Raw genomic sequence first — 20358 nt, forward strand, 5'->3', positions numbered from 1 at the left:
AAACCTACTGCATGAATGGTACGGAGGCCAAAGCATCAGGAAGCTCGTATTAAGAAATTAAAGGGAGTGTATGAAATTAGGGGGAAAAAAAGTTGTTTTAAGTGGTTCCTTCCACTGCATCGCCAATTGGAATTGCAAGGTAATGGCCAGGTAATGGCCCCCACGACTCAGACTGGGTTCAAATTTGTATCGGAGTCTCCATTGGAGACTCCATTGATAATTTTTGTCTCACTTTCAGTTTTAAAATGGCAGACCCCATTAGGGAGAGTTCACACGGAGTAACGTGCCGAGTGATGTAGCACGTATACGCCGTGTGAGATTTTGCGGGCCGTATACGCTCCCATTGATTTCAATGGGAGCATATACGGCCCGCAAAATCTCACACGGCCTATACGTGCCACATCACGCGACACGTTACTCCGTGTGAACTCTCCGAGTCAATAGGGTCTGGCAGTCTCCGAGTATAACCCCCAATGGAGAGCCTGGCACTAGTGTGACCCTAGCTTCACTATTCACCATATGTACAGACCCTGTGGTGAACAGTGAGTGAAGAAAGGGGAATAAGGTGGCTTTAACTTCTTACATGCCGTGGTCTACTGTCGTACCGCAACCTCCAGTGACAGTACAATCCTGAGGAGCCGACGAGTTCTTAGCTTGACAATGGCCAATGGCTGCCCTATCTATGGAAGCCTATGAGACCTAGCTAGAGACTCGGTCTAATAGGCTGAATGTAAAGTTAAAGGGAGTCTGTCAGGTCTTAAAGGCCTCACAAACCAACCAATAGAGTAGTGGTCAGTAGAGATGAGCGAACACTATTCGAAATTGCTGTTTCTAATAGCATGCACCCATAGGAATGAATGGACGCAGCTGGCACGCAAGGGGTTAAGAGGCCGGCCGTCGGCAAAGTCTGCGTGCTGGCCGCTTCCATTCATACCTATGGGATCGTGCTATTCGAAACGGCAGTTTCGAATAGTGTTCGCTCATCTCTAGTGGTCAGGCCTTTAATAGAAGCAGAAACATCCCTGGTCCCAAACCAATGAAGCAATGCCAAGATAATCCTCTTTTTTATGGATAGGCATTGGGATGGGGCCTTACTTACAGATATAGCCACAAGTCGGTGGTGTCTATATGCAAATTTAGCAGACTGGGCCCATCCCTGGCCGATTTACGTATCCATTATTATCTCGGCATTACTTCATCAGTTTGAGGCAACGCAGATAAGTTTCTGCCCCATTAAAGATCCCTAAGCTTCACTATTATTGGATTGGACTTGGCAGACTCCCCTGTAGCCTAAAAAATATTGACTAAAATACAATTCCAGAAGTCTTTGTGAGTCGCAGCATCCTAGGAAAGGATCGACTGCACCCCAATGTACGTCATGTACCTTTCTAAAGGCCCGGATCACCTCGGTGTTCGGTATTCTGTTCGGGAAGTCCACTTGGACTTACACGATATATATTGTGGACAACTAAGCCTACATGCACACAAGCGTCATGTGCATGCGGCGGGTTGACATGATGGATGACATCAGTGCGTCTCCCTAGACCCATTCACTTCATCTAGTCAGCCCAGGCAGTGATACTACACAAGCATGTGTATGGGGCCAAGGAGAAGAATGGGTCAGTGTGCTAGCTGTGACAAAGCAGACAGTAGTGCACACAAAGCCACTTCCACATTTTGCAGACGTTTCATGGTCAGTAACCCAGCCATGATTTTTTTTCACAGATCCATAGACTTTCATGTAAGGCATCCATGATATATCCACATCAGCGAAAACAAACCAACCTTCAAAAAACTTCTGCTTTTTCTTGTGGATCACCAAGACATTGCAAGCACACGGACCCCAAAAACTATAACTGGGTCCGTGTGCTTGCAGTGAGATCTCCGCACGAATCATGCGGACATGAAAGTAGATTGTAAAGTACTTTCCTGTCCGCATGATCCCTGCGGAGATCTGGCAGCAAGCACAAGGACCCCATTATAGTCTATGGGGATCTGTGTGCTTTCACTGCACACCGCTTGGCAGTGTGTTCGGTATTCCGTTCCCCATGCGGATTCCCTGAACGGATTACCAAACGCAGATGTGAATGAGGGGTCGCAGAAAACCAAGCACAGCTTCATGCATTTGTATAGGAATTCACTATAATCCCTAAGGACTGTACAATCTTTGCTGCGGCATTTACACCGCATGCGCTCCTGCCCATACATACAAGTCGTGCACCACATTTATTAGGGGTTTGCTTTTCCCTATAGGATATTTTTTGATAAATGACAGAAAAAACTAAATGTATATTTTAAATGTCACAAAATCTACAAACGAAATGAAATTTTTTTTTCCCTAAGCATTTAAGAACACTGAATAAGTTGTGATTGTGTGTGAAGGAGAACTTTTGGTTCCTACTGTCCTCGCTGCTCAAGCCATCATCTCTACACTAGCGCCATCTATTGGAATGAAGAGGTTACTGCTAAAAGCCATGGACCTTTACATGTTCGACAGATTTTTAGCAACTTCCTAGGTCTGATGTTTTCTATCTGGCAAATAGAGTCTCATATTCCAGCAATACAGAAGCTTATGGTTGGTCAAACACTTCATATTGGTACATTGTACTTGTAAAATGGTGAATATTTAAGGGTGCACCCATGCATGGATAGAACATATCCATATGGGGATCCAACAAATGCACTACCAAACGCATATGGAAGCGGTGTGCAGTGAAAGCACACGGACCCCATAGACTGTAATGGGGTCCGTGTGCTTGCCACGAGATCTCCGCATGAATCATGCGGACAGGAAAGTAGATTGTGAACTACTTTCCTGTCCAAATGTTACCTGTGGAGATCTCGCGGCAAGCACACGGACCCCATTACAGTCTATGGGGTCCATGTGCTTTCACTGCACACCACTTGCAAATGGGTTCGGTAATCCATTTGGGGAGGTCCCCGTGTGGATTACCCACGTAGATGTGATCGAGGCCTAAGAGTTTGCTTACATTTCACTCTGAGAAGAGAGACACTCTTGTTCATGTATGACATTATAGCTTTTCAAGAAAAATAATAAAATATATTACTTAAACATGAAATATTAATCTTATGTGCTATTAAAACCATCACAAAAATCACAGGACGATAATAAAATCATAAATTTGGTTTATTTATAGACCGTTCGGTCCTAAATTTTTAGTCCTAAATATCAATGCAATACTTATAAACTCTGCTTACAAAATTGAATAATAATTATTATAATAATAAACAAGTGATAGCGCCCTCTGTAGTTGTCAGACTGAATGTCTGCTTGTCCGTCATGGGAAACTCAAAAGTACATGATAACCTGGCCGTGAGAATTCATTTGTTCGGAGAGGTCGAATGAAGAACTGGATCAAGTAAAAGGTAAATGGAATCTGAAAACAGAGGCATCAAAGTCCAAACCAGTCGTTGAGCCCACCCCTACGCGGGTCATTCATCTGGCGCTGCTTTTCGTTCTCCATAAATTCTTCTTGGACTTCTTCAAACGATCCAGATTCCGCGGAGGTGTCCTTCTCGGGGAAGAGATCTGGGAACTGGAAGGTTTGACCTTGGCCCTGTGCGAAAGAAGGAGATCGGTTGTTAACTAGAGATGAGCGAGTAGTACTCGATCGAGTAGGTGTTTGATCGAATACTACGGTATTCTAAATACTCGTACACGATCAAACACTACTAGTTGTTCGAAGTTTAATGTTCGATGCAGAACCAGCGTTGATTGGCAGAATGCTATTCAATCTGCCAATCAACGCTGGTTTTTCTCTTACATTTCCGAAGTCTTCTCCGCGCTGCGTCCCCGCGTCTTCTTCCGGGTGGAATTCATTCTGCCTAGGCATCCGGCCTAGGCAGAGCCGACTGCGCATGCGCGGGCATGCACACGCATGCGCAGTCGGCTCTGCTCAGGCGTCGGGCCGGGCAGAGCCGCACGCGCATGCGCAGTCGGCTCTACCTAGGCCTGATGCCTAGGCAGAATGAATTCCACCCAGAAGAGGATGCGGGGACCCTGCGCCGGGAGAAGACTGCAAGCAGAATCCAGCCTGACCGTCACTCGTGGACTTGGTAAGTATGATTTTATCGAATGTTGCCTACCCCTGAAACGAGCATTTCCCCCCATAGACTATAATGGGGTTCGAAATCCGTTCAAACAGTCGAACAGTGTGCGGCTGTTCGAATCGGATTTCGAACCTCGGACACTTTAGTGTTCGCTCATCTCTATTGTTAACGCAACTTCAAGGAGGACTATAGAGACTGAGGCAATCTTGAGATTTCAGGATCGTTTTTAAAATCCGATTTCCGATCATTTCCCAATTGTGAAATTTGCTCGATTGCCAATCGGAATCCGATCTTTCCCAATCCCGATCGCTCAACCCTATACGCAATAAGTCATAGGTAGGGTTGAGCCGATCTTGAGATTTCAGGATCGTTTTTAAAATCCGATTTCCGATCATTTCCCAATTGTGAAATTTGCTCAATCGCTGATCGGGATCCGACCTTTCCCAATCCCTCAACCTTAATGGTTACCTAACTGAAGATGGAGAAAGGTGGTCATCACGTAGCCTAGGGGAGGGAATAGGGATAAGTGGGAGAGGAAGAGCCCGGTGTAACGTTTTCTTTGCACGAGCAGGGTACAGACAACAAAGCGAGAGGACAGCCTGAGATGGTTAAAGCGCTATCGATATCACAGGAAATATTAAAGCTCTGAATCAGAGACACTTGTAACTCAATCCAGCAATGATGTCTGCTGTAAACACACATTGCATTACAATACAACCCTCATTTTCAAAGCTCAGAACATTTGAGTCACCAAACATGTGTTGTTGACTTCTGGGAGCAGACAGGCAGCATTACGAGGCCTGGCACCACAAAAGAAAGAAGACACACAACGGCCTCATTGTACACATCCACGAGGATCCGTATAATGAAGTTAACAAGGGCACAATGCATATGGCCATGTGAAGACTAGGAGCAAGCCCTGGTTCAGACTAGGAAGCGATACTCACCAGCTGTATGTAGGCTACCTTGTAGTCGGGGACCTTCACTCTTTGGTTCAGATGGTTTCTTTTCTTGTTGCTACCTAAAGTGGTGAGAAATTGATTTGGTTATAACCCCGCATTATGCAGTAAAGACTTCTGGGAAAGTCGGGCATGATGTTCAGGGTGCTTCCCATAGAGGGCAGCATAACAGAGGCACCATCTCCCTGTTTACATCTTGGGAGACAGATTTGCATATTCCTCCCATGTTCCCTTGCAGTGGAGCAACTATGGCGGTATAAGTCTCCACACACCTGAAAAGGTGGTCTCTCCCTAAGGATGGACGTTATCCCCGTAAATATTCCTGGCACGTAACTCCGATGCCTTATGGGCATTTTAACCCTTTAGTGATTTCGCCCTACACCAGGAACATTAGATTTCCTCTCTTTTACATTTTATTTCAATGCAGTTTTATGAGACCATGTATTTTTGTGGGTACACAAGACTGAAAACATCAAGGTTATGGCGTTTATCGTGAAGAATAAATAATGGACAAATTTTATTTTAAGAGTTGCTATGAACGTGGCAATACCAGTTGTGTTCTTCATTATTTGTCCTCTGTAAAACAACTTAGGCGCAGCATCCAAGGCAATAAATGGGAAGTATGCTTCTGGTTGATCACGGGAGGGGTGGGGAGGATGCTGTCATGAATAAAAGTCCACGGTACCCCCTCCCCAGGTTTATCTGAAGTCACAGAGACAGGGGAATAATAAAATAATCATTCTCTCCTCTCCCTGGACATTGGTTGAAGTGAAGCTGTGAGTATATGCACCTCAACTTTAACCAGTGATATTTGTAACTCTGGGCTACAGACTAGAGATGAGCGAACACTGTTCGGATCAGCCGCTCCGAACAGCACGCTCCCATAGAAATGAATGGAAGCACCTCGCACGCAGACTTTGCCGGCGGCCAGCCGCTTAACCCCCCGCGTGCCGGCCGCTTCCATTCATTTCTATGGGAGCGTGCTGTGAGCGTGCTGTTCGGAACGGCTGTTCCGAACAGTGTTCACTCATCTCTACTACAGACATGATGGTCTTATTTTAAGGCCAAGATCTTGTCTCCTTCTGCAGTCTCCCTGAACGTATCCTGCTTGGGGCAAACTGTAACCCTGATCAGGATTCGTTCACAACTGTGGGGTGGTTAAAGGAAACTACTTTGGAGATTTTGGGACACTAAAGCACCATGATTCCCCTATGGACTGGTGGTTTAGTGCCCCACACCTACCCATTGTAAGCCTGTGTTATAAAGCCTTCCTTTAAGGCCTTGTTCACACTGGGCACGGGACTGCGTATTTTGGTCCCGATTCTGATGCGGGAAGCCACATCAGAATTGGACCAAAATGCTCCTGCCACGACATTCGCGGCTTCCCCGCTCCGGAGTAGGCCCAAATGAATGGGCCTAGTCCTGAGGGTGCTCTCGTGAGGTGGACACCGGGGCTGACTCAGTGACTCTGTGAGCCGGAGCGTACCACTCACAGAAAAAGGAAGCTAGCGGTCTACATAGACCTCTATTGTGAGGGGGCAGATTCTGAGGTGGATTCGGTATCAGAATACGTCCCCTCTTGCCCCGTGTGAACGAGCCCTAAGGTTTTTGTTAACCCCACTACTACATAGTTGAATGAAGTAGCGTAGGACATGGGCAACTAGTGCTGCAAATTGGAGAACGGGGGGCCGAGTTCTCGTGAACCCTCCATAGCAATCAGACACTTATCCCCAATGCACAGGATGTAAGATAAGTGTGGATTGTGGTAAAAGTCCTTTCAAGTGCACAATTTCTACCTTCTGGCTAGTCAAAGACATGTATAAGTGCTCCATTTAGGTTACATAAGAGGCCCGACATCCTACACCAGCTCTCAGTCATGGGACATGTCTATACGAACCCCCCAGGTCCACATGTTGTAGGCGAGTAGCAGAGACAGCACTCCGAGGATCTTCGATGCAATTTGTGGTACTTTTATTTGATACAAGACACTTTTAAGAGGTTTAAGGTACAAGTTCTTGAGGAATGTTTCAGATGTATTGTAATCCTTCTTCAGGCGCTTGTGGTTTATCACAACTGCAATCCAAGCAACAAACCACAATCATCTCAAGAAGGGAAACCACACACCCAAGACGTTACTCAGGTGCTGTACAGGTCATACACTGAAAGTGTCTCTGCATCTCAAATCCTTACATGATACCAAGGATCAAAAATGTTCAATCTATGAGCCAATGATGCACAACCCATGTACGGGCCCTTTCTATACTCATTTGGGTTCTGGGTGGCCCCCATAAGAAGAACAAAAAAAGCAGAAGGCTCTAGAACGTTCCCTTAGGCCAGGGCTATATGTTGCAGAATTGGCTACAGAACCTGCTGAGGGTGGAAGGGATTTCACACCACAGAAAAAAATCCACAGGACCTGCAGCAAGTCAACTATTCCAGGGCGCTTCCAACCTTTGCAACGGCTCTAACCACAGAGGTTGAGGCCGGCGTTGTTTTGCCATAGGCGGGATTGCTTGGGGATATCCTATATGGCCGCATCCTTTAATGGTGCATTGTGCCCATCTGTTATCAATGCTGTAGATTATAGGGTGCCTACTAGATCAAAGCCTGGAGAATCCTAATTGACATTAGCAGCAGTACAGACATCCCCTATAGGAGTAAGAGGCGACCAGATTTGGAGTGTGACTTTACTTACCATACTGGATGCGGGTCCGTACAGTAGTGACAGGCACGTTGTATATCTTCTTCAGATAGTTCTGTACATCGAACTTTGTCATCCTGCGTTGTAGAGAAATGGACATTGTGGTTAATGAGAAGTAATGAGGTTGTTATATAGCGATAAGTAAGTGACTGCTATATGTAGGAGATGCTTGGGGCACCCAGGATATACCCACATCTGCCGGGGCACCCAGTATATAACCACATCTGCCGGGACACCCGGGATATACCCACATCTGCCGGGGCACCCGGGATATACCCACATCTGCCGGGGCACCCGGTATATAACCACATCTGCCGGGGCACCCAGTAAATAACCACATCTGCCGGGGCACCCGGGATATACCCACATCTGCCGGGGCACCCGGGATATACCCACATCTGCCGGGGCACCCAGTATATACCCACATCTGCCGGGGCACCCAGTATATAACCACATCTGCCGGGGCACCCGGGATATACCCACATCTGCCGGGGCACCCAGTATATAACCACATCTGCCGGGGCACCCGGGATATACCCACATCTGCCAGGGCACCCAGGATATACCCACATCTGCCGGGACACCCAGGATATACCCACATCTGCCGGGGCACCCGAGATATACCCACATCTGCCGGGGCACCTGGGATATACCCACATCTGCCGGGGCACCCGGGATATACCCACATCTGCCAGGGCACCCAGGATATACCCACATCTGCCAGGGCACCCGGGATATACCCACATCTGCCAGGGCACCCGGGATATACCCACATCTGCCAGGGCACCTGGGATATACCCACATCTGCCAGGGCACCCACTTTTGCCTACAGTCTCCAGACCCAGGTGACCAAGGTCAGAGGGTCCCCGCTGATCAGATTGCAAAATTACAGTTTCTCGAGCAAGTTGTTCTAATGCATTTTTCCATATTTTGCCCTATTTTTGCCGTCTTATACTGAGCCATTGTGGATTGTATGCACATTATAGATCTATAGATGGATGAGAAGAGTGAAGTAGACACTTACTCCATTGGTATACGGAACTGTACTGTGTCTGGGGGTTGCGGTTTACCAGGTCTCACCAGAGTCATAAAAAAGTTGGTCCTGAAGACACGTAGCTGTGGATTTCCCAATTGGTAAAGGGGATATCTAGAACAGAAAAATATCGTATTGTAAGAATAATTCATTGACTTGAGGTGTTTAGATGCGGACTATTCACGGCACACGATTCAGTTAATACAAATGAAAAGAGAATTTCACATTTATATAGTATAGAGGATTGGTCAGCCATCGTAACCTAGACCCTAACAGGAGCGGACCCACATTAGACTGCCAGCATTGTTCTACGAGATGGCCATCACTACGCTAGAACTGACGCTAGGACTATACGATGAGTTATCCCACAGGACACGTCACATATCAATCCCAGCATGAAGTCTACAAGTCGCAACGATGCAAAAAGTCTATTCCATTATGGCACTTTGTAGGAAGCTTAGAGTTCCCAATTAAGAACCTCCAAAAATTATTTAGTGCAGAAAGAGACCCTCTTTGTAGGCTAGGGAAACCCCTTAGATGTCTATTCGGTCTCTCAAGTCATAAAGGGGACCTTTCACGTCCTCAAGCACATGCAGTTTTATATACTGCTAAAAAGTCAACAGCGCTGAATTCAGCCCACCGTCTGCTTTCCCGTTCACTGCCCCCAGGAGGGAGACATCGGTGCTTTTAGTTTCGGCACCGCTCTCTGCCCTCTGTCAGAAGGGCGTTTGTGACAGTTTAGATGGGCTGTGAGGAACGCCCCTGCTGACATTACTCGTCCATAGGCATGTACTGTCAGAGAGGACGTTCCTTACCGTCCAGCACAAGTCTAAGGACAAATACTGTCAGGGCAGAGATCGGTGCTGAAACTAAAGGCACCAATATCTACAGGCCGTGGGTACAGAACGGGAAGCCGACAGTGCTTTATTAAGCATTACTCACCGATCCTCTGCTTCCTGTTCCACTCTCAACACACTAAATGTCTGAAGTGCCTACATAGCCCACCAATGGCCAAAAAGGTGACCCTGTTTGGCCAGCGACACTCTCGGCATGTGTGCTGAGATGGCACTAGGAAGTAGAGCCCTGATAAATTTGGAAACTGCAGCAGCATGGTGGAGGCTGGGGGTCTGTAACCCATCCGGAGCCTTTGCTGAAGCAATTTATCCCCCAAGAAAACCTCTTTAAAATATGTGTTTAAAGGGGTCATGCGGGGCTAGAGGAACATGGCTTCTTTCTTTCCAAAATCTCACCACACGTGTCCATCTGTGTCTTGTGTTGCAGTTCAGCCACATTTAAGGAGTCGTCCAGCCTTTAAATATGGCCACGTGTCAAATGCCCACCATGATCTGATATCAGCTGCCACAGGACAGACTGCTCTGTACACTGTGTAGTGGCTGAGTCAGGTTACTACAACTTAGATCCCATTCAAGTGAATGGGAGCTAAGCGGCAGAACTTAGCCATGACCAACAAACAGTGTATAGAGTTGTCTAATTCAGGCTCTGTACACTGTGTAGTTCAGATGCATGTGGCATCAGTAATGGGAGCTGACCTGAAGTAAGTTGGCACATAGTGTAAGGAGCTGTCTGCTTCCAACTCCATAGAGTGAGCAGTTCTGACACTTTAGGGTGTCAGACCCCAATAAATATAATATTGATACAACCCTAAAAAGTGAAGGTGACTGTAATGCAATACAACACAACCTGTGAAAAGATGTGGATCTAGATTTGAAAGAAAGCCGCCATGTTTTTGCAATCTTGAAAATTACAATTTAAACCACTTTGCAATGCAAATCTACTTTTTTGAGCACTAAAGTAGCAGTACGGGAGCGGGACGTCTGCGGTGCGTGTGCTCACTTTGATGTTAGAATATCTTAAAGGGGTTATCCAATTTGCAAAAAGTATCTGAAATCCTCTCTGTTCCTTGTGCACCCTTTGCTCGGCTTTATTTTATTTGTTGCTCCTTGTATCACTGTTAGTTACATGCAGTGAATCTGTGGACAACATTTCCCTTTTTTCAGACTCTTTGTACCCTCCCTTACCCACTCTTCCCCCTGAATGAAATCACAGAAGACACACACATTGCTTGTGTGCAAACTCCCTCCCTGGCGTCTGGGTTGCGTCACATTTCTTCTTCGGTTTGCGCAGCACCGCTTATCTGACCAGGTAATAAATCATTCCCACATCCGAGTTCAGTATAAGTGGCTTCAAGCAGCAAGAAGGTCCCATGATGCTGTGACGTTTCGTTTGCTGGCTGAACTGTTCACAGGGAGGGGTAATGAGCTTGTAAATGAAACGTAACAGATGTGGTCAAAAACCTGAAAATAAAGCAGATAAACGGTGCTGAATTTAAAGGGATCCTATCATTGAAACTGAATTTTTTCTGTCTACCACGTAGGAATAGCCTTAAGAAAGGCTATTCTTCTCCTACCTTTAGATGTCTTCTCCGTGCCTCCGTTCAGTATACAACCCAGTTTTCATCAATATGCAAATGAGTTCTCTCGCAGCACTGGGGACGGGCTCCAGAGCTCAAACAGCACTGGGGGTGTCCCCAATGCTGCGAGAGAACTCTCTAGCGACTCCTTCATTTTCTTCTGGAACGGGTCTTCTTCCGGCGGTGGCTTCAAACTTCTAGGGAAAAGCAGACTTCACATGCCTGTCGGCCACAGGAAAATGGCCGCTTACACAGTATTGTAAGCGGCCATTTTCTTGTGGCCGGCAGGTATGTGAAGTCAGCTGCCCGAGGCCTAGAAGTTTGAAGCCACTGCTGGAAGAAAACCCGTTCCTGAAGAAGATGGAGGCGGCGCTGGAGAGTTCTCTCACAGTATTGGGGACGCCCCCAGTGCTGTTTGAGCGCTGAGGACTGCTCCAATGCTGCAAGAGAACTCATTTACATACCGACGAAAACTGGATTATATACCGAACAGCGGCTGGAGCAGACATCTAAAGGTAGGAGAAGAATAGCCTTTCTTAAGGCTATTCCTACGTGGTAGGCAGAAAAAATTCTGTTTTAATGATAGGATCCCTTTAAGCAGGATACATTAGGAAGTGTTCTGTATTGGTGCATCCTGTTATTTGGCCCGTATTTTTTTTGAAAAACTGGATAACCCCTTTAATGTTTGACTTGGAGCTTGACCTTAACCCTAATACGCTTGACTGACAGTAACTGGCATACATCATAGTAAAATTCCTTCAATCTGGCACCCACAGGACCATACGGGTGCCGGATTACTGAATAGTCTGGATTCCGGACTGAACATTAAGAGTTAAGAAAACAAGTTGAAAGAATACCTTTAAGGGCCGATATCCTCAGGAAGACGCGTAGCTCAAAGGAGATTAGTGTGCAGCCCAAAGTGAAACGAAACAAAATACGCAACTATCACTTTATTATTATTTTTGATAAAAAAAAAGTTGAATTACAGTAACTTTTCAAGTATAAAAATAAAAGGTCAGTAAACCTAAAAACTCTAGTACAAAATTAAATAAAACGTAACGTACATTTAAATAGTCATGTCGCCCAAAACCGAAGATTCGGTTTTGAAGACACCTTAGTCCAGGAACCCCACAACGAAGCTTCACTTACTCTAGGGTCCAGGTTGCATAGGTACGTGAGAATTGGTTATGGGGTTCCTGGGCCAAATAACTTGAGAAGTTACCGTAAACAAGGAAGGACCCTAGAAGACATTTGGGCTGCACAGTTAATCAGAGGAGTCTTCTAATTTGATATCTTCTACATCATCCGATCCTTCAAGATCCACCACTTTATATTCTATGGACACAGGCGAGATGGATCGTTGAGGACAGTGGGGCTCAATACTCTTCACTATGATGGAGGTAGGTGGAGTCGATTTTCGTTTCGACGTCCTCTCGGACCGTTTTTTGCATCTGCTCTTGTGGAGGAACTGTTGCGTCATGACTGAAGCTTTTTTCTGGTAAAAGTTATCGAGGATGATACGGAGATTCATGATTTCTTGCGGAGTGTAATGGCTATTGGTTTCGGCAAACTCGACGAACTTTGTAATGAATTCCGACGCTTGGTTCCAGGTGTATTTCCTTTTAGGCTCTTCCACAACCTCCTCCTCTTCTTCGTCAGTCGGGCCTTGCATTTCGAGAATCTTAACATTTGTAAAGTCATCTTCGCTGTACTGAACAACGGGTGTGTCCTTATCGACTACCATCCATTCTTCTACAAATCCTTCACCGTTGTAGATCTGGGTCGGTAGTAACCTTTGCTCTTTTAGGAGTGCGCTTAAAAGTTCATTATATCCGTCTGTGGTCGCCGGTTCTTCTGTACACAGTTCCCCGGTGCTGGACATCTTCCTTATTCCATGGCGTTCTTTGAAGTTTCTTAACCAGCCATCGGAAAATATGCACTTTTCGGTTATTTCCATTTCTGCATAGAAGGCTTTAGCTTTCTCGATGATCATGGGCCCGGTCACGGTTATCCCTTGAGATCTCATTTCGGAAAACCACTTGTACACTACCTTATCCAATTGGGCTAATTTGGGTTGTTTCAAGGTTTGTCGCTTCATAAGGCCTCTCATGGTTTCACTGGATGCTACAAAGGAACATAGTTGGTCCTTTCGTTTCTTAATGTCGTAGATGGTTGAGGAACCGATGTTAAACTCCTCCATGATGGAGGTTCGGCTTTCACCGCTTTCGAGTCTCCTGATTATTTCTAGCTTCTGAGGAATCGTAAGGGTAACGTGTTTCCGTTTGACAGAAGGACCTTGAATGGAGATGGGCTCCATTTCGGAGGCTTGTTGTGCGTTGTTCATGATTCTCCTGGTTGTCTCTCCTTTTTTGCAACTTTCAGACTTTTTCTGGTCTTGGTCCTCTTTTCCGTTGTTCAATCTTCCTCCTCCCCTCTCGTGAGAGTCTGAATTATTAGTTGCCACTGGATTAAAGTCCAATTCACAACCATTTTGAGGAGTTGCCAGATTATCAGGATTCCCGGAGCAATGGGTTCCAGATTAAAGGAATTTTACCGTAAATTATTGTTGTATGTCCAAATAAAAGCATTTACCCACACCTGCAGAGGATGGATCAACACGTAAGACGGGCGGCAATACATGACAATAACAATAGACCTGAGATTTACTGACCAAAGTTCAATTTATTCTAATTTGACATGGTTTACAAGAGATTTTTTGGCTCTGTTCAGTCTACTCCATCATACAGTCCTACGAAAGACATACATCAGTGGTGTGACTCTGACAACACAATCATGGAATTGATCGGGTAGGAGGAAAATGGTGTTCAACATTGATATTGGCCTTGGAAAGGACAAGTACCAGTCAAGGTTTCAAAAAGGTCGTATCTTTAATAACACAGATGACAATGCGTTTCAAGCTCGAATGGAGCGCTTTTTGAAATCGGAATATATAAGTTTTGAATGGAAGATTCACTTCCCAATGGGGACTCTCTTCCATTCAACAGAAGGTTCTGGCACCATCATGCCAACTTGAAAAAGAGCTCAAAATGCGTTGTCCTCACTTATTAAAGATACCCACGTTTGAAACCTAGAGTCATCTTTGTCCTTTCCAGTGTCAACATTGAGCTCTAACACTATTTCTGAACTACTCAAACAATCAACTTGGGGGACACTTATAACAAGGGAGATCTAGGTTGAAGGAGAAACTTCCGAAAACCTGCTCAAATAGGAACAAGCAGAGGGGCAAAGGATCAAAGCTCCAATGATAGGCGGACAGTGTCAGAGATCTGAGTCAATTCGCACCCCCTTGCCTGCTCTTTCCTCAACATTAGAGAGTCTAGTTAGCATATTGGACACAAAAACTAACTGAACAGATTGCTCAGGAAGGGTGGGGGCTAGAGAAAAAATTCTAATTGCAGAAGAATCAGTGCAATAACGTCTATTAAAGAATGAAAAGAGCCCAAGTTGAAGAAAAGAGCATTTAAAGTGATCATGCCCTGCTCAATTTACTTGGCAACCATAATCTTTCATTCAAATACATATTGGCCCAACGTTCAGTGTATTTTCTACCCCTGAAAATCTGCAAAGTATATGCCTTGTGTGGTGTCTATGGGCGGGTTCACATCTGTGCCCCGCTCTCCGCTTTGTGGGTTTCCGTCTTCTGCCAACAGGAGACGGAAACCTGACATTCAGTGTCCGGCCATGAGTGTTTTCTGGTCTCTGCGGCGAAATCGTTTTTTTAACCGGACAAAGTCCTGCATGTCCGACTTTATGTCCAGTTAAAAAAAAACGGTTTCCCTTTAGACAGGCAGAAGACGTTCACGGGCGAACACTTTGCAAACGTATTCAAGTGAATGGGTTTAAAAACTGATTGACGGTTTCTGTCTCCTGTCCAGTTTCTCGGGCGGAAGACGGAAACCTGAAAGAGGAGACTGGGCGCAGGTGTGAACCCGCTCTTAAATGTATATCGTGGTGTCAATACTAGTACCGTATATACTCGAGTATAAGCCGACCCGAATATAAGCCGAGGCCCCTAATTTTCCCACAAAAAACTGGGAAAACTTATTGACTCGAGTATAAGCCAAGGGGGGGAAATGCAGCAGCTACTGGGAAATTTCAAAAATTAAAATGGTCGGAGTTTTTGGGTGCAGTAGGTGCTGGGGAAGGGGAGGGGGTGTTTTGGTTGTCTGTCTGCCCCTTCCCTGAGCTTGAGGACTGGGTTTTTTCCCCCCACTTGGAATTCAGCTTGGCTGAATATAGGGTATGTTTAGTGCTCCTACACTGTGCTGAAAAATTCGGCTTATACTCGAGTATATACGTATGTATGTATCAGTGACAGATACAAGGGCACAGGATACTGACAGAAGAAAACGCACCGACTATTGGTAGGAGTTCTCATATTGGATTTTCTACACAATAAAACATCAGATTTCTCTGGCAATTTCCTAATAAATAATGTGAAGCTTCAATCTAAGCAATTTATTAGAGACTGTGAGGCAGATCTCATACGTCGTTCTCAATAAAGGCCCCGACATGCGCATATATTACAAGGCCCCGGCCTACTCATAGACCCCCATGTGCTAGAATGAGGTCATTGACATAGATTTCCATTATAACTCACACCAGAAAAAAAGGAGTGAATTATAAGATGTCGGACAGAGGCGTCCTCACCCCGACCCGATCAAATTGGGACAAGGGCCTTGCTACAAATGTGTGCCACTATGTCAACCCTCTACGTTAGAAAACTGCCATAGACGGATTGATAAATTCCCTTATGTGTATAGGTAAAGTAGCGACAGTGGGAAGTGATGAGAAGACGTCCAGAACAGGTAGGGGGCAACGTTTCGGACTAGCACATCCTTGACTGCACGGACAGGATTTCCTGTTGTCTGTGCTGCCTTCCTATCTGCACAGGAAATCCTGCGCCGGCCCCGCGTTGTATAATAGAGCAGGATACAACTACACTGTCTGTAATAATATCCCTTAAAGAAAATCCTTTACTCGACAACTCTTTGGTCTTATTCACACATCAGTGTTTATGAGCCCAGAGGAGGAGCGAGTCAAAAACTTAACTACTGCAAAACAATGACTAAGGCGCCATACACACGATCGTGTGCGTTTCGCCGGGCCGTGATTGAACAACACAGGGATGACACCTGTGGGTCACCCACGCCTCCGAAGCCCGCCATTCATTGAGGGAACACAACCCCAAAACTAAGAGGTATAGGACCTGTCCTGAGTTTTGCACACGGGCCCATACACTGGACCATGAAAATACACAGTTGTGTGTATGGGGCCATAGAAAGGAATTGGTCAGTGTGTTATCCGTGAAAAACACGGCTAGTACATGGTCATGTGAATAGGGCCTTAGGGCACCAACCATGTATGATTTGCGGTCTGCAAAATAGGCCTCAGTGTTCAGTTTTTGTGGTCTGAGTCTCCTCAGTATCAGTACGGTATGTCCGCAAATATGGTCAGTATTGCATCAGGGTGTTATCCGTATTGACAAATCGTTGACATCACTCAGACATCTGATGTTTTCTGTGTCCCATAGGCTTCTATGGATTTGCGGCCTGCACACAGTAGTGTGCATAGGCTGACTGCAATGAATGGGTCAGGGTGCTGCCCAGGAAAATCCCTGTGAGGGCGGGATCACACCTGCGCCCGGTCTCCGCTTTCAGGTTTGCGTCTTCTGCCTGAGAAACTGGATAGGAGACGGAAAGCGGCAGTCACTTTTCAAACCCATTCGTTCGTATGGGTTTGCAAAGTGTCGGCCCGTGAGCGTTTTGTGGTCTCCGCGGCGAAACCGATTTTTTTTTTTTTTAACTGGACACAAAGTCGGCCACACAGGAATTTGTGTCCGGTTAAAAAAAAAAAACGGTTTCGCCGCGGAGACCACAAAACGCTCACGGGCGGACACTGTCTGCCCGGTTTCCGTCTCCTGTCGGCAGAAGACGGAAACCTAAAAGCGGAGACCGGGCGCAGATGTGAATCCGCCCTTACTTAGTTACATAGAAAGGGAGAGTTCACATGGAGTAACGTGCCACGTATACACCGTGTGAGACTTTGTGGGCCGTATACGCTCCCATTGATTTAATTGGGAGCAGGGATCGTAAACACTGCGTTATTTTGCAGCCACAAAATCACGGCCGCAAAATAGTGCCGTGTATACGATCCCGGCTCCCATTGAAATCAATGGGAGCGTATACGGGCCGCAAAGTTTCACACGGCGTATACGTGCCACATCACGCGGCACGTTACTCCATGTGAACCCTCCCTAATAGTTTATCTGCCCCTGGGCCTTACCGTGTTCTTAAACTTTCGAGCAGATTTTGATGTTCCGGCAGCGGGGGGTCACTCTAAGGGGGCGTTCGCACTTGCGCTGCTGTCTGCCTGCTATTGCGCTGCACGCTGTACTATTCTCTCCGGATTACATGACAGGCCGCTCATCTGTACTGTACAGACTGGATTCACACACTATGGTAGGGTCAGTGCTGTGGTACTACGGCCTACCCAACCGGATTTCAGGCAAATCGATCTAAATGCAACGTATGAACAATCCCTAAGAGGGAAATCGGCAGCATTTTTACCAAACTTGTGCAAACTGCTGCAAAGATTTCACCCAAGGCATCATGGGGAATAAAAATCTGCAGCATAAATTGGCACGCTGCAGGCGTAAAGTTGGAATTACGGCACTGAACTTTGTTACGCAGTGTGTAAAGGGATTTTCCAAAAGTTACATATAGATGAATTATCTTTAGGATAGAAAAATCATATCTGACCCAATACATGACACCCCCACAGATCAGCTGTAGTCCTTGGGTGAACACCACTTCCACTTCACACGGCAGTGACACCAAGTTCATACATTACACGGTCAGTCCATTAAAATGAATGGGGCTGATCTGCAATACCAAGCACAACCCCTGTGTAATGTACAGCACTGTGCATTATATTCACTGTCATACAGCTGTTTGGGGGGGGTCCCAGTACCCAGAGAACAGCACTTTTGGCTTTCTGCTCCATTCACTGGGTATCTGTTCAGCTGATCGGTGGGGGTGCTGGGTGTCAATCTCCACCAGTCTGATATTAGCTCCTTTAAAAAGGACCTTTCATGTCCTTGGGCACATGCGGATTTATATACTGCTAGAAAGCTGAAAGTAAACTGAATTCAGCGCAATGTCAGGTCTCCTATTATGTGCCCCAGGGCTGGAGGTATCAATGCCATTACCGACCTCTCCCCACTGTCAGAAGGGCGTTGCTGACTGTCTAGCTGGGCTGTGAGGAACGCTCCCCGGACAGTACTTGTCCATAGCCATAGTTTTAGCCCATAGGTTGAGTTAGTTTTAAAGCAAAGGTTGAGAACTGTGTTGAACCCAGAGCAAGACATTGACCTACTGCAACTTCACAACCCAGGGTACAAGACACTGAAGTTATTGCAGTAGTGTGTAGATGGATTGTTCTGCACTACACAGCTACTGTATATTGGTGCGGGGCCTGGGTCTCAGACTCCCACAGACTGAAAATACTGATGACCTATCCTAAACATAGGTCACTAATATCAGATCTGTGGAGGTCTGACACCCCGGACCACCATCAATTAACTGTTCTCCCAGAGAATGGAACAGGAAGCAGACAGCGCTGTTCTGTGTGTAGTGGTGGAACAGTGTCACTGCAGCTTAGCTCCAATTAAAATAAACTGCAATACCTGCTCTGACCACTATACTGAGAGCAGCGCTGTCTGTTTCCTGGTCTGCTCTCTGGGTATCAGCTGATTGATGGACGTGTTGTGTGTCAGACCCCTCCCAGTCTGACATTGCTGACCTAGGTCATGTACAATGTTGACCTCCAACATAGCTCTAGGTCATTGAAGCTCTTTAAGAATCCCTTTAAGTCTCCTCCACTTTACTGCCGATTTCCTGTCTACAGATCTGCGCTGGAAACATCCCTAAGGAGATATTCACACATGGCAGATTTGTTGCAGAAATCCATCTACATACCTATAGAAAGAAATGATTCTGCCTTGGCAAACTTCATAGATAGATCTTTTTGTGACACTTCTGCAACAAAACTGCCGTATGTGAACATACCCCAACAGACACTGTCAGTGACCAGGGCCGATCCTACATAGTACCAGAACTGCTATTATGGGATAGGACACAGACATCATGACAGCTTGCAGAACTGTAGCAATCACACAATGGCAGAGCATGCTGGGACTTGTAGTCCTGCCAGTGCTTACTATAGGGTAGCAGGGCATGCTGGGACTTGTAGTTCTGCCAGTGCTTACTATAGGTTAGCAGGGCATGCTGGGACTTGTAGTCCTACCAGGGCTTACTATAGGTTAGCAGGGCATGCTGGGACTTGTAGTCCTGCCAGGGCTTGCTATAGGTTAGCAGGGCATGCTGGGACTTGTAGTCCTACCAGGGCTTACTATAGGTTAGCAGGGCATGCTGGGACTTGCAGTCCTGCCAGAGCTTACTATAGGTTAGCAGGGCATGCTGGGAGTTGTAGTCCTGCCAGGGCTCGCTATAGGGTAGCAGGGCATGCTGTGACTTGTAGTCCTGCCAGGGCTCGCTATAGCAGGGCATGCTGGGACTTGTAGTCCTGCCAGGGCTCGCTATAGGTTAGCAGGGCATGCTGGGACTTGTAGTGCAGGGCCATTGTGACATTAGGGCAGCCGATGTCCCCAGCACAGATGGAGCTCCGATCTCTCTTTGTTCTAAGGTCACCCCCGGCAGATTAAGTTTGATCCGCTACCAGATATGACACGTCGGAGAAAACCGCACAGTAAGGAAGAAGAAGCTGCAGATGTTTACAGGGCTGTTCACACCGCACTGCCTGCCATAACCGAGCCCCGGTACTTACATCACTTTGCTGGCCATCTCCTCGCCGTGTCCTGCACTTACACACCGCTGGGGGACACTTCTTTACACAGATGTGCAGCGCCACCTACAGACTCGGAGGTCCTAGCGGTCCAGTACAGTCCTGCGAATACAGTTCCCATACGGTGAGCGCTAGGGAACACACTTTGATATTGGACGCAACAGCGCCATCTATGGACGTGGAGGTCCGAACAGCTCATAGCCCAGACCTGCGGAAACCTTTCAAGTTCTTGCAAGCATTGATTGTACACAACAGCGCCATCTGTGGGCGAGGAGGT

The 20358-nt window shown here is 46.5% G+C and overlaps 1 protein-coding gene across 4 annotated transcripts; it reads right to left on the reverse strand.

The window, feature by feature from the left end:
- Window positions 1–3130: 3130 nt before the first annotated feature.
- On the reverse strand, window positions 3131–20184 carry MRPL23 (mitochondrial ribosomal protein L23). Of its 4 annotated transcripts, none has more exons than XM_075281342.1 (5): window positions 20064–20184; window positions 8756–8878; window positions 7726–7808; window positions 5019–5092; window positions 3131–3578 (listed from the first exon to the last, which is right to left on the reverse strand). In XM_075281342.1, the coding sequence occupies exons 1-5, from the start codon at window positions 20078–20080 to the stop codon at window positions 3414–3416; spliced, it is 462 nt and encodes a 153-aa protein (XP_075137443.1). In that variant the 5' UTR covers window positions 20081–20184; the 3' UTR covers window positions 3131–3413. The 4 variants fall into 4 exon arrangements, 3 of the variants coding, with proteins under 3 accessions (XP_075137443.1, XP_075137444.1, XP_075137445.1); XM_075281343.1 differs by having other exon boundaries at window positions 5019–5088; window positions 7722–7808; XM_075281344.1 differs by lacking the exon at window positions 20064–20184 and adding an exon at window positions 12053–12455.
- Window positions 20185–20358: the final 174 nt, after the last annotated feature.

The sequence above is a fragment of the Leptodactylus fuscus genome, chromosome 7 (assembly GCF_031893055.1).
Source record: "Leptodactylus fuscus isolate aLepFus1 chromosome 7, aLepFus1.hap2, whole genome shotgun sequence".
NCBI lineage: Eukaryota > Metazoa > Chordata > Amphibia > Anura > Leptodactylidae > Leptodactylus > Leptodactylus fuscus.